This window comes from Pygocentrus nattereri, chromosome 2 (assembly GCF_015220715.1).
Source record: "Pygocentrus nattereri isolate fPygNat1 chromosome 2, fPygNat1.pri, whole genome shotgun sequence".
NCBI lineage: Eukaryota > Metazoa > Chordata > Actinopteri > Characiformes > Serrasalmidae > Pygocentrus > Pygocentrus nattereri.
The window spans coordinates 24,677,135-24,691,287 of record NC_051212.1 but is presented as its reverse complement, the minus strand read 5'-3'; the positions used below and the strand labels follow the sequence as shown (position 1 = coordinate 24,691,287).

The 14,153-nt window shown below is 39.9% G+C and overlaps 1 protein-coding gene across 2 annotated transcripts in view; it reads right to left on the bottom strand.

Moving 5' to 3' along the window:
* Positions 1-10,849, bottom strand: part of plcb3 (phospholipase C, beta 3 (phosphatidylinositol-specific)) — a 71,223-nt gene extending 60,374 nt beyond the window's left edge. Inside the window, exon 1 of one of the 2 annotated variants that reach the window (XM_037530881.1) lies at positions 10,079-10,849. In XM_037530881.1, the coding sequence (XP_037386778.1) occupies positions 10,079-10,177 (99 nt within the window). In that variant the 5' untranslated portion in view covers positions 10,178-10,849. The remainder of the gene's footprint in view (positions 1-10,078) is intronic. The other variant, XM_037530884.1, reaches the window with a different exon arrangement.
* Positions 10,850-14,153: the final 3,304 nt, after the last annotated feature.

Genomic DNA, 14,153 nt, shown 5'->3' with positions numbered 1-14,153 from the left:
AAAAGTGCAAAATTGCAGGATCTGTGCTTTCTTCCTGACACAGCCCAAAACATGCCATGCACAGAGCCTGCCACATAAAATACCACATCTTTCAGGCATATGTGCATAGTCTATAGTGTGCGAGTGAGTTCTGTATTACATGTGTGTCTGTCCTTGTGGTAAACAGGATGTGTGGGCTACAAGAGGGGACGAGGTAAACACTCAAAGAGGGCAGGAAAAAAAATTGACCAATTGAGTGTGAGTGAGTGAGTGAGTGAGTGAGTGAGTGAGTGAGTGAGTGAGACAGAGAGAGAGAGAGAGAACTGTCATTTTTCCACTGGGCATAGTGGTACAGCGTGGTTAGAAATCCATGATCATATATTTTGTCATTTCCATTGCCAAGTGAACCATACTGTGCCTGAGTTGGGTGCCTGAATTTGGGTACCCTTCTCATTGTAGTACCAAGTGTGGCGCTAATAATAGTGCAAACCACTCACTGGTCAAAAAAAAAAAAAAAAAAATATATATATATATATATATATATATATATATATATATATATATATAAGTGTTAATAATTATAAGTATTTGTGTTTTCTGTTAACACTAGATTTAAGTGAAACATCAGGTGATGACACAAGCCAAAGAGAACTCGACCGACTTTTACATACAAGTTCTGTGATGTAATGGGAAAAGGACAAAAACACTCGACGAGGGTACGAATAGTTATACATTCAGATTTGTATCCATACTATGCTGTACGGTCCTGCCCAGCAGATAAAAGGCCACAAAACTGTCCCAAAGTGCCTACCGAGGCATGTTTTTGTTGGTATTCACTGGAATTAGTTTTGGCCATATCAAGCCTGATTCCATCCCAATATTTTGGCATAAAGCTATTTTTCTTCACTGAGGTCACTGCATGTCACTGCACAGCTGACACAAAAGGACAGAATCCATGACGTGCAGCTATGAGTTACATTTTCAGAAGTTAACAAGCAGAAGTTAGTAGAAAAGAAAAAAAAAAAAAAAAAAAAAAAACAGCCTAACAGGCATTTGTAATATCTCCATTGCCAAGTAAGCAAGCCACCTTGTTAATCTAGAAACACATACCATTTGAGTGTGTGGGTATTGTGTAGTCAGATTCAAGCAGATTCAAAACGTATTATTTCTCTATTCCACTCTGTCTAGGTATGTAATAGTATAGGACAAGGTTATGTCCTATTTCAATTCCTAAACGTTAAGAAAGCTCTAGCAACCTGATCTGAATTGGTTAAACATTCTTTAATGTAGGTGAAGTGTGTAGTGTTTGCTTGTATTATCAACATAAATATAAATATCAAATTAGACAATATTCAGTATTAAAGGACCTGGACTGGGGACAAAAAAACCTTGATTGAGACAAATTATGCATTAAACATACATTATTATGTCTACTTGTAATTCTGCTACTATAACTCCTTATCAGCTACCAAATACAGCAACTTTCAGTAGACTGTCCTCTCAAATGTCTCAAAACTTCCAAAATCACCCATTGATTATGCCCCTCAAAGAACCATCAAAAATGTGAGGGCATTACAGCAGAGCCTTGTTTCAGTCATTCTCTGTAATGTCTCCTGAATGAACAGTGCCTCTCCTAAAACAGTCACACCACACAGATCCAGATAGGAAGAGCAAGGCAGGATGCAGTAATAAGTCATTTTGTCCAAAGGAAAACCTTGACTCACCAGTATAACAGCGTTTCAGAGAAATAAAAACCATCAAATGGCGATGCCAATGAGGAGATGGTTGCAGAGGATCAGGTTCCAAATGTGGAATGCGTGTGAGTACTGCATCTCAAACATCAAACACACCTACACGAGGGCAATTTGGTGATTTCCCTACACAAACAAACCTAATTCAACTCTGGTGCATTATCAGACTTCGTGGTTGTGTAAGAGCAGTGAAGTTACCAATCTGCGGTGGCCAGGTTTATTTATCATTATCACAATATTGTCCCGTGCCACAGAAAGCTGCAATTTGTAAATGAAAACTGTGGACAAGCACACACAATTACTTACATGTTAGTGTGCTGTGTGTGTTTCAACAAGACACCTTTTTATGTAAAATAATGCATGCAAATATTTGTTAGAGTTAGCTAAGTTTGCAGACACCTGCTCATCCAGGGCTTCTTCTGAAATCTAGTGACCTTTGTTGCAGTAACAGCCTATTCTCTTCTGGGAAGGCTTTACTCTAGATGTTGGAACATTGCTGTGATGACCTGATTGGCTTCAGCTTTAAGAACATTATTTAGGTAAGGAACTGATGTTGGATGATTGGTTTTGGATCACAAATACCACTCCAACTGATCTTAAAGGTATTCAATGGTGCTTCATCACTCCCGAGTTCCACTGCTCCACAGGACAATGATGCGAGGCCAACATTTCACACTGAGACTATACAAGCTGTGTGTGCGCAGTTAAATACCTTTGTCAGCAATGGGTTCATCTTAACATCTGAACTGACTAATTACAAAGGTAACAGGATACCTTTTCAATATATGGCTATGTTCTGTACCCAATGTGATTGTCCATAATATGAAGCTCTGCCATTCTCAGTTTATGTCTAATACAACTACAAATGTGACCTTGAAATACACAGAAATAAGGAGGGGGGCTTCTATCTAAAATCAGCTGGGATCAGTCTAATGTGAACCAGCAGTGAGAGAGAGAAAGAGATATTTAAATATATATACACACACACACACACACACACACACACACACACACACACACACACACACACACACACACACACACACACACACACACAACCCCAATTCCAATGAAGCTGGAACGTTGTGTAAAACATAAATACGGAACAGAATACAATGATTTGCAAATCCTTTTCAACCTATATTTCACTTAAATACACTACAAAGACAAGATATTTAATGTTCAAACAGATAAGCTTTATTGTTTTTTGCAAAAATTCACTCATTTTGAATTTGATGCCTGCAACACGTTCCAAAGACGTTGGGACAGGGGCAACAAAAGACTGGGAAAGTTGAGGAATGCTCAAAAAATGCCTGTTTGGAACATTCCACAGGTGAACAAGTTAATTGGAAACAAGTGAATGTCACGATTGGGTATAAAGGGAGCATCCATGAAAGGCTCAGTCGTTCACAAGCAAGGATGTGACCAACTGCGTGAGCAAATAGTCCAACAGTTTAAGAAAAATGTTTGAGTGTGAAATTGCAAGGAATTTAGGGATTTCATCATCTACAGTCCATAATATGATCAAAAGATTCAGAGAATCTGGAGAAATCTCTGCAAGTAAGCGGCAAGGCAGAAAACCAACATTGAATGCCCGTGACCTTCGATCCCTCAGGCGGCACTGCATTAAAAACCGACATCATTCTGTAACGGATATTATCACATGGGCTCAGGAACACTTCAGAAAACCATCGTCAGTCTCTTGTCTCAAGGCTTGACTACTGCAACTCACTCTTGGCTGGTCTTCCCATGCAGACCATCAAGCCTCTGCAACTCATCCAGAATGCGGCAGCACGACTCGTCTTCAACGAAGACAACGAAGACCCCAGACTGTTGAGCAACTGAAGTTGTACATCACCAAGAATGGAAAAGAATTCCACCTACAAAGCTTCAACAATTAGTGTCCTCAGTTCCCAAACGCTTATTGAGTGTTGTTAAAAGGAAAGTTGATGTAACACAGTGGTAAACATGCTCCTGTCCCAACTTCTTTGGAATGTGTTACAAGCATCAAATTCAAAATGAGTGAATATTTGCAAAAAACAATAAAGTTTATCCATTTGAACAATAAATATCTTGTCTTTGTAGTGTATTCATTTGAATATATGTTGAAAAAGATTTGCAAATCATCATATTCTGTTTTATTTATGTTTTACACAACATTGGGGTTGCGTGTATGTATGTATAAGAGAGCGAGAGAGCCCGACCTCAAACTCAAACAGAGGTAGAGAGAGACAGGTAGAAAGAAAGAGATGGACAGAGAGAGAGACAGGAAGAACTTTTGGCTCCCAGACGTAATCTAGATCAGGAAGTCATTTGGGGAATGATATACACACACAGCCACATGCAAACCCAAACAAAGACACACTCACACACTCATACAAACAGCACACTCCAAGTCTCTGAGTAAAAACCTCAATACATTAGTGGCTGTTCAAGGTATATCTACAGCACTGTACAGAGTCTGGACATACATCGTTAATAGACACAAGAATTCTGTCAAACAGACAGAATGAATTAGAAAATGTTAGATCTCTCTTTCTCTCTCTCTCTCTCTCTCTCTCTCTCTCACACACACACACACCATTAATCAACCTTATTTTTAGTAACTTTGCTAAAATCCCTGCCATACCATTAACGGCATGATCATCATCATCACCTTGTAGTCAACCACTTTGGCTATATGAAATGCAATAATGTCAATAAAATACTTTTACTGACATTACTGAAGAGGATTCATTTATCGTATTTATCATGCTTTCTGTTAGGGCTGCACAATATATCATTCATTAACACACTGCTGATAAAGGGTTCACTACTGAAGCCAATGTTACAGCAAGACATACTCCCTGCAAGTGTTCCTCATAGAGTTTCACTTTCCATTATTTTTAAGGTCAAATCTATTTTTTACTTCTGCAGAAAAACCACATCTAATCTTTATTGACATAATACATTCTTCTTTTAAAAAGCTTTTGTTCTGCCATTTTCTATCATTATCGTAATGCTGATTTTTGATAGTGTCACAATGGCAATCACTGTAATATGTTAGCACCAAGCTGAGGTTTACATTCGCTTCTTCAAACTGCATTTAATGCTTCTTATAGCAGTGCTACATAAATGAGGACATTTGAATATTGCACATCCCACACTTTGTAGCTTTTCAGTGAATTCTTGAGTAAATATTTTATCTTAAAGCTTTACCCTGAATATTGCTGAGGAGCCATCTTAGCCCGTTAGTTACTTGAGCTATGTGCCAAGATAGTCAGTTGAGAGCTAGGTTACTTTTCAGAAGGCTATATGAACGTTCAGATACACATATTTGAATAGCTATATAAATGTCTATTAAATAATGGATCATATAGGTTATTTTAGTCACAAAATACATGAAAACTTACCAATGAATGTACATATGCCTTTTTTCGGGAATATACTGACATCACATCCAAAGACAAGGGTTCATTGTGTACGAAGAGAGTATCAACACAGCCAAGTAGTTTCACTTTGCTGTGTATGCTTTATAGCAATGTTCTCAGCAACCTACTTCTCTGTATATATTCATGGTACTTCTATAGGTGTTTTGATAGCTAATCAAGCTAATTCATTTAGTCCAACAAAAGTAAAACATTCTGGTCAAGGTAACCCAGGCCAATCTATGTCACATGACTGCCTGGCCATTATATATTTCATATATTTAAAGGCACATAGCAATTATAGTAAATAGCTATCTAATTGCAATACTGGTATTTTGTCCATATAGTGTAGCCGTAATTTCCACCTTACTCTTGATTTTTCTAATAATTTCTTTCATTTCTGCTCCCAAAACTGACTTATCACCTCCAATCTTTCTTCAGTTATCTCGCCTTATTTGCCCTCTATGTGAAACCCCTCTCTCACACACACACACACACACACACACACACACACACACACACACCCCTTTTGCTCTACTCAATTCCTTTTCCCTTCACATCCTACACACTTCCTCTGAGTGGTGGTCATCTCTCCATTCTCCATGGAGAAAAAGCCTCATGTTGTTTCTTGCAATTCACTCACATTAATCACAACCCTAAAACTTCCTGGGAATTCCTTTTGAGAGAGACAGATTATGGATTATGAAGTCATCATCTCTCTCTCTCTCATCACAGCCCCTCAGATTGTTTGGACAGTAAACTTCTCCAAGCTCTGAGACAACAGTGGACTTCACTATACAATGGAGACAATTCACAAAAACATTTACGTGCCAACATGCACCAGAAAAAGTTATGCAAGAGCGGGTCTGTGCTTTGACATGCTCAAACACACCATGCACACACACACACACACACACACACACACACACACACACACACACACACACACACACACAACTGAATCCATCAACTTGTATTATTCCATTCCATTAAATGCTCCAGCAGGATGAGGTGTCTTTGTAAGTTTGTGTGCTTGTGTTTTAGGATCTTGCCACTTTACCACTTCAGCAAACACCAATGCTTACACTAATTCCAGTAATTTATTTGTCTCTAAAAAGCAGGATATGTTGGAAAGCTGATAGTGTTAAGTGGGCCACGGCTACTGTACTGAGCTGGACTAGAACAGCGGGCTTAAGCTATTAACACCAATTAAACTGTGCTGTAGCCAATTAATGTGTTTAAAGGACATGTTCATAACTTCATAGATTTCTCATACCTGTTTGGGCATGACCAGGGCTCGATATGAGTGAGGAATGCAAAAGTTGACATAAATCACCCATATATTTTTATCCTCTATTGATTAAAGATGCACACCAATCAAAAAGTAAAACTTACTGATCACTTGCTGTAAATATGCCTACTCTCTTCTTGGTGCCACAGGAATCTGGGGATGGGATTTGTTATTTAAAGACTAGGAAAACCCCCTTCTGATGACATGTTGAACGTGGGAATAACTTGAAAAACTACACGGGCTTTGGGGCAGATCCTTGAGAGGAGGCCAATAGATTTTTTTTCCTCTGCTAGCTGGCTAATGCAGAAGGAAGTCCGATAGCAAACGTTACAGCTAGGAAGTCAAACAGCACTTCTGTTTTTATTTGTCACTACATCAGTGGTTATACTAGAAGTCTGGATTTCTTCATTGCCAGGTATGATGTATTTGCATAATGCATGCTGGGTACTGTAGTGAGTGAACAATGATGAAAACACAAACCCAATATAAAAACAATGAGACTGAGTGAGGCAATACTGAGCTACACAATAGTGCACATCAAGACAAATAACATAGTAGCTACTAGTTTTAGGCCAAGATGCCCCCGTTGTATTATAATGTTGTGAAATTTTATGCCACAGAAACCAAATTTCTGAGAAATGCTTATATTTCACTATATAAACATATGGGTATTCTATTCCCAGTAAAAGGTGAGAGACAGATGAAAAATATACTTCTCCTACCCTAAAAAAAATTAAAAAGTAAGTAGAACAGGTCTAGCCTCTTCACATTTATTTGGACCCCCACCCCTTTATTTCTTTTTTTTTTTTTTTTTTTTAATATAACAATTTGACCACCAACATGACCACAACATTAAGATCATATGATCATCTCAGTCCAGTGAGTGAGCAGTGAGTGTGTGTGTGTAAGCTAAATGATAAATGAGGAAGAAAGAGTGTATTAATATTAGAAATGAAACAAAAAGATGTCACAAGGAAACCAGTAGGACCTGAATTTATATGCCATGCTATTCTGTCAGCTAGCTATACTGCAGCTACAGCGCACTTTTGTGCATGCTGTGTGTTAGCAGGGGAATATATGCTTATATACCCAGTCATACCTAATGTAGTAATATTGATAAAACTCAATTTCATGATATTTTCATATATGACTTTATGTTGAGGTCAAATAATATTTAGGTGTGTAATACAGTGTAATACAGTTAGAGAGAGTATGCTTCCTGAGTGCTTCTAAAGGTATAACGTATTAACGTCTTATAAATCTGACAGAGTTTGATTTGATTGGACTATTTTGTTGCAAAAAAAAGTCCAACCAAAGGGGGCAATTTCCAAATCGCAAGAGTACAGCCTACATTATCAACAATGGGGTTGATCATGTCAATAAGTGGGAAAATTCAACCTAATAACACAGAGCTTGTAAACTGCCTGACCATGAATTAAACTCATCAGAAATGACCAAACAGCCAAGACATCACAACCACAACCAAGTGTGCTCAAGCCAGACAAACAGAATATGCTGGTCTTCAAAAGACAGTTAAAAAAAAAAAAAAGACCTACACCTTATTTTATAAATAAAAAAAAAAAAAAATAGTGGCAACTATATAAACCACAGCTGCCATACTGGTCAGAAAAATTGCAATTAGATATTGCCCCAAACCTTTCAGCCCCATTTTGAACTCTTCGCTTCTAAAACCATTCAAATTAAATAAGCATAGTTATGTGACACCAATAACAATATCAGTATAGATGACAATAACAACAGAGAACATATCTCCAAGTTCTACTATATATCACCCAATACTTTGATACTTGCCTTTGAGGAAAGGGGAAGAAACTTTCACCATAGATAACCTATATCTAATCTGTTATCAAACCACAGATGGTTTACCTAGCACTCATCCTGATTTATGAAGCCTTCTGATACATCTGTATTACTTTCAATAAGTAAATGTTACACTATGTTACAGCCTGTTCTTATGGTCTCTCCCTGCCCCACACACTTACTGGAGCATGTCTCCTAAGAAGACCTGACACCATCTTTGCAGGCCATGCAAGTACATTAACACAAGCCACTCAGCACTCGCGGGTTGCAAAGTTAATTATTAATGATACACTGCTCTTGTAAGACGTGCAACCATTGCGAGCCAACCTCCTCATGCTTACACAACACTGTGGTTGACAGTAGATGGACTTACTTCACATGAACTGCCACAGCTGTAATGGCAGCAATTACTGCATTAGTCTATCACTCGAACAGCAGAAGGTTAAAAAGGTGAATACAAGCTTGACGGTGGCTAATTCTTAAGGCTTGGATACATCCTTAACAATAAACCGTCTCTCAGCATGACTGACACACGCACAGACACTCCACTGCTGCCAGGAGAGCAGAGACTAGACGGAAGAATCCTGTGGAGATGGCAGCGGCGGGCAATGTGAACATATTTCATCAATATTCTGATTTAAATAAATTTATAGTGGAATAAGCTTTTCTGAGCATACTGTGGATATGGTCAGAGCTGAACGAACACTGACCAACTGCATGTCTCATTACAAACAGAGCAGAATTAGTCTAGTTTAAGTGGATTCAGTACAGCATGGTATGTGAAGTGCTAAATATAAACCACTGCAGGCTATTCCTTTATTACAGTATGTTTTTAAATGTGACACTACTAGGAAGCTTTATCTGTTCCTTATCAAGCTTTAGAAAAACTAAATATTGTGACGCACTTTGCAAATCATGAGAAAGTCAAATATTATGATACTATACTGTGGATTTCACACTGTGGGACTAACAAAGGATTATCTTGTCTTATCTTACCTTGTTATACTTCTGCTATATTACCCAGCCCTACAATCTTAGCGTAAATGGTTCTACACAGTGCTATAAAGGTTCTTTAACAAGAGAAACCTTTGTGGTGCTATATAGAACCTATTTTAAGGGGGTTCTTACAAGAATCATAAACAAAAAACACCTGACCGAACCATGTATTCATTTAAACGGTTCCTTTGAGTGTTCAAGGTTCTAATATAGAACCATTACATTTGCTAAAGCAAATTGCTAAACCGTTTTTAGAGTTGTAGGTGATGCTGTTTTGACGACAATAACCGAGTCACAACAGATTTGTTTTCAGCTATAGCCCCAGGCTGACCTTCTGGATGGTTTAAAAGTTCCCCAGTGTTGTTGAGAAGACAGTAAAAGTACCAACCCTCCGTTTCTGCTGCCAACTCTAACCTTCTCCTCGATTTTCTATCGCACCAAATGCACAACATGTAAAAATAAACAGCCAACGCGAGAGAGAGAGAGAGAGAGAGAGAGAGAGAGAGAGAGAGAGAGAGAGAGAGACTGACTTGTCCAGCGAAAACTTTTCTGAAAGCGGCCGTTAAAACCTGACTGTGAGAAAAACTTGTTTGACAAGAAGTTAACCTAGCTCGTTAGCCGTCAGCTCGGCTCTCTGCCTGTCAGTCGTGTTTTCACAAAAGCGTTTCCATTCCCTAAACCACTTCAGCGTTCAGTTACGGCTAGTTACACAGCTTCAGTCGGCTACGGTCGTGCCAAACCGGCCGACAGAGCCCAACATGGTTCTGCACTATCGGGAAACGAGCAGCTTTTAGTGCTGCTCGGCTTAACTTACTCGAAGCAGTTCGGCTTACCTCGTCCCATTTGATAAACTTGCTTCCCCGTTTGAGGATTTCATGGACGACCACAGGTTTGAGCTGGAGCGTGTGTACTCCCGGCTTGGCCCCGGCCATGGCTGCTCCAGCAGCGGGGTGGCTACGGCGACCTGACCGGAGCCCTCAGTTCAACAGAGAGAGAGAAAGGAGAGAACCTGACTGACGCCAAGGTTGCGACGCTGAGGGTTTAAGTGGCTGCTCACAAACTTTGGGGAGAGAGAGAGAGAGAGTGTGTGTGTGTGTGTGTGAGAATGAGTGAGCGAGCGAGAGCGTGTGTGTGTGTGTGTGTGTGTGAGAGAGAGAGAGAGAGAGAGAGAGAGAGAGAGAGAGAGAGAGAGAGAGAGAGAGAGACTGACTATAACTTTGCCGACGTCGCTCGTCCGAGGTCACACATTAACCGTTGCTGGTCGACGGTGCACAGTTTAGTATGACTCCTTCTTCGCTACGCTGTTATTCATTTAGTCTGTTCTCGTCTCTCCGAGCGGCTGAATGGGTCTTTTCCTTCCCGCCCTCCATCTATCCGCCTGTTTAATGATGATGTCCTCTTCTCTTTCTTTCCTGTGCTTCGAGAGAAAAAAGCTCCGGATAAACTTTCACTTCACTCAACTCGTCGTCGTCCCCGCTGGAAATAGCTCTTTTCCTTCATGTTCTCTCGAAATAAACAAGACGGAGAGAGAAAGAGGGTGAGGAGGGCAGGGAACGAGAGAGACAGGGGGAGGTAAGGAAGTGAGGGGAAAAAACGAACAGACGGGGGAGTGCTTGTCGTTTTTTTCCTCCCTTTCTTTCTTCCCTGTCTTAGACGAGCTGAGCGTTGTCATTCCTCTGCCACAGAGGCGTGTTCAGCTTTACATGGCGGAGCGGAGGAAGGTGAAGAGATTGAAAACGGGCTGGTGGCCACAAAGACGTGAAGTCTTTCACTAACGTCTATTATTTCACTGCGCTGAAAAACTGAAACAGCCTACCGAGAAGTATGGCCAGCATGAATCATGTCTGACTGAAGCACATGTAGTCCACGTTATTTCTGAAGATATAAAAAGACAACAGAATTACTGCAGGATTACTGTAAAAACGGGTTGTATTCACTACAGGATGCTATAAAAGTATTATGTGACTGTGAGACAGCTACTTCAAGGATGTTAAACAGAGGAGAAACATAGGTTATTATAGAAGAAATGTGCAGCACCCCAAACATCTCACGGCATGGCTACATCTCTTTGTAAGAAATGTGAGAACTGGTTAGAAAATCCTCACGTTGTCTTTGGATCTGTATTGCTGTGAACATGCACATCAGCATCTGTACCTCGAAACCAGATAGTGATCAGATGACTGTACTGTGGTGTAAGGACAGTCGATTTCTGAGAAAACTCAACCTCCTATCAGCCATCATCTCTTGACCGTGGTCTCACCTGCGTGTTCCTTCCTCCTCTTTTTGTCAAGGTAGCGTCTCACTGACTGATAAAGCATCACAGAGCCCTTCACCAGTTTTCAACACTGATAAGCTGAAGTGACGTGTTAATGGCAAAGTTTAAATATAAGGTTGATATTACTTAGATAAGACCTTATAACTCATTCCTGTACAACAACTAAGTGCATTAGGATAAGAGAAAATGCTCCAGAACTTGGTCTGAAGCAGGCGTGTCAAACCAGTACAGTGCTGACAGTATATGACTGAGGTGTCTGAGCAAGACCTAACCCCCAACTGGGCGCTGCAGATAGGACTGCCCACCTCTCTGGGCAAGTGTGCTTACTGCTCACTAGTGTGTATGGGGTGTGTCACTTCACAGATGGGTTAAATGCAGAGGTGTGCATTCCCCATTGTGGGACTAATAAGAGTCTCTTTATCTTCTAAAGATTTACTCTCATCTAAGTCTGTATTCAGTTCATGAATTCCTTGCTATTTAGCTAATCAGGTGTGTTTAATGAGGCAGTGTGCTGAAGTCTGCAGTGTTTTGGCCCACAAGGACTGGAACCCAGACACAGAGTCTAAAGTGAGGACAGTTTATGCAGTTATGTTATAACTGAAGTTTGAGGGGAGGAATGTGCCTGAAACCCCTCCTTTTTCCAATCTAACACCCTATTAATTCATGTCCTTGCTTTCCATTCCTGTCACAAAGTGTTCATCTTCTCCCTGTTCCTTGGTCCTACTTCAGTCCTACTACAGCTACAAGAGGGTCTGGCCTGCTAGTTACAGGCAGAAGCTGCCCAGGCCCCCAGCCCAAGTTCTCAGAGGTTTCTCCCCTCCCTCAATCAGTCTCCCCTTATACTAGCACCACATGTTGAAGACATGGTCTGAACTCACAAAGTATAGTTACAACTTGGTTGAACATCTGTTTGAATTTTCAATTATCCTGTGGGTCATTTTCATATTTTTATTCAAAGTAAAGTTTTCTATTTCATACTGTTCTCAGTAGTCCCTTGTGACCAAAATATATAATTTAATGATATATCAATTGATAAAACATCCGTTTTAACCATATGATTTGATTTATTTGTGCTTATGCAGGCTCAGAGGTCACCCAGTCCTTTTAGAATCAGTGCTTGAACTCCTTCCTGGTATCTTTAATCACGGAAATTTTAGCATCTTTTGCACTGTTGTAACTGGTTGACAAGCCTGAAAAACAGGTGACACTGCAGTGTGTGTGCATGTGTGCTTCAGTTGTCAGGTTAGGTACATTCAAGTGTATGCTGTCAACAGGACTCTTGCTTGTCAGCACCTGTGAATACCGGTTCTTTTCTCCATATTTCCACAACAGGTGTTCTGTTCCCAGCTGAAAGTCTGCATTTATTCACCCAGGGGCTGAACGACAAGTTAATCTGCACTGCTTTATTAGGGATTCACACACTGATCAAGCCTTTTCTTTCTGATTATGATCTTATAATCAGGATATCAGCCAATACCGACCAATCTGATACCAGTGCTCTGCAAACTCATTAATGTGCATATTAGACATGTCATATGTTCTGTGAGCTTGTCTGAGCACAAATCTGAAGAAACATTTCAAATTGATCATGTGGCTACAAGGTGAGTTTTTAATTACTTAATGTCCATCCATCCATCCATCCATGGAGCCTATCCCAGCAGTCTTCGGGCGGAAGGCAGGATACACCCTGGACAGGTCGCCAGTCCATCGCAGGGCAGACAGACAGACACAGACAGTCACTCACACACTCACACCTAGGGGTAATTTTGGTCTAAATTACATGAAACTAAATGTAACGAAAAGAATTCAGCTGGGGTCTGTTTGATGTTTATCCAGAGTAAAACTATACAACATGTCATCACTTTAAACCAATCAGAGCAAGGTTTGTGGCAGAAGGTTTCTAAAACTGCACTGTTATAGTTTCATGTTCATAAAATTATGCTGTTTCCACTAGGGGCTTTATCCAATACCAAGAAACAGTATTGAATGTGGATCTATTACATTTGACAGATCTCTTATCGGTTTAATCATGTTAGAGCCACACTGATACCAAACCAATATATCGGATCAATGTAACACTGTTCTTTTGTATCCTTTGTGCTGTTGTCTGCTGTCATATTTCAGAGAGATACACACACACACACCCTGACAGGCACAGCTGTGCTTGTGTTCATTGCTGCTCCCTTTGTGTCTTCTTGCCCTTGTTTTAAAGAATGAAAGTTATGGGCTGAAGAGGACACTGACCTTTGGGTAGCCAGGAATAGATACAAAGAGAGAAAAAAGGGGAAACTTTGGAGTGACAAAGAGTAATCACCACCGCAGTGAGCTACACCCGTAAAAGAGGTTCTTTTGTGAAGGACAATATTGTTACGTATACAACAGTGACAACTCTGAGAACCTTGTAAATGCTTATGTGTGATATACACTGAATGATTCTTCTCTATGATGCGCAGTTGTATGCAAGCATATAAAAATGTATTTAAAAAAATACCCCTGGACATAGATTTTTTAAGTAAAAATAAATAACACATCCTCTGCAGGGAGAACACATTTCTGCTCATTTCAGAGTACGATTACATTTTATTTGCTTTGTTTGAGTTTAATATATTGGGAAAAATAAAATATAAAATGTG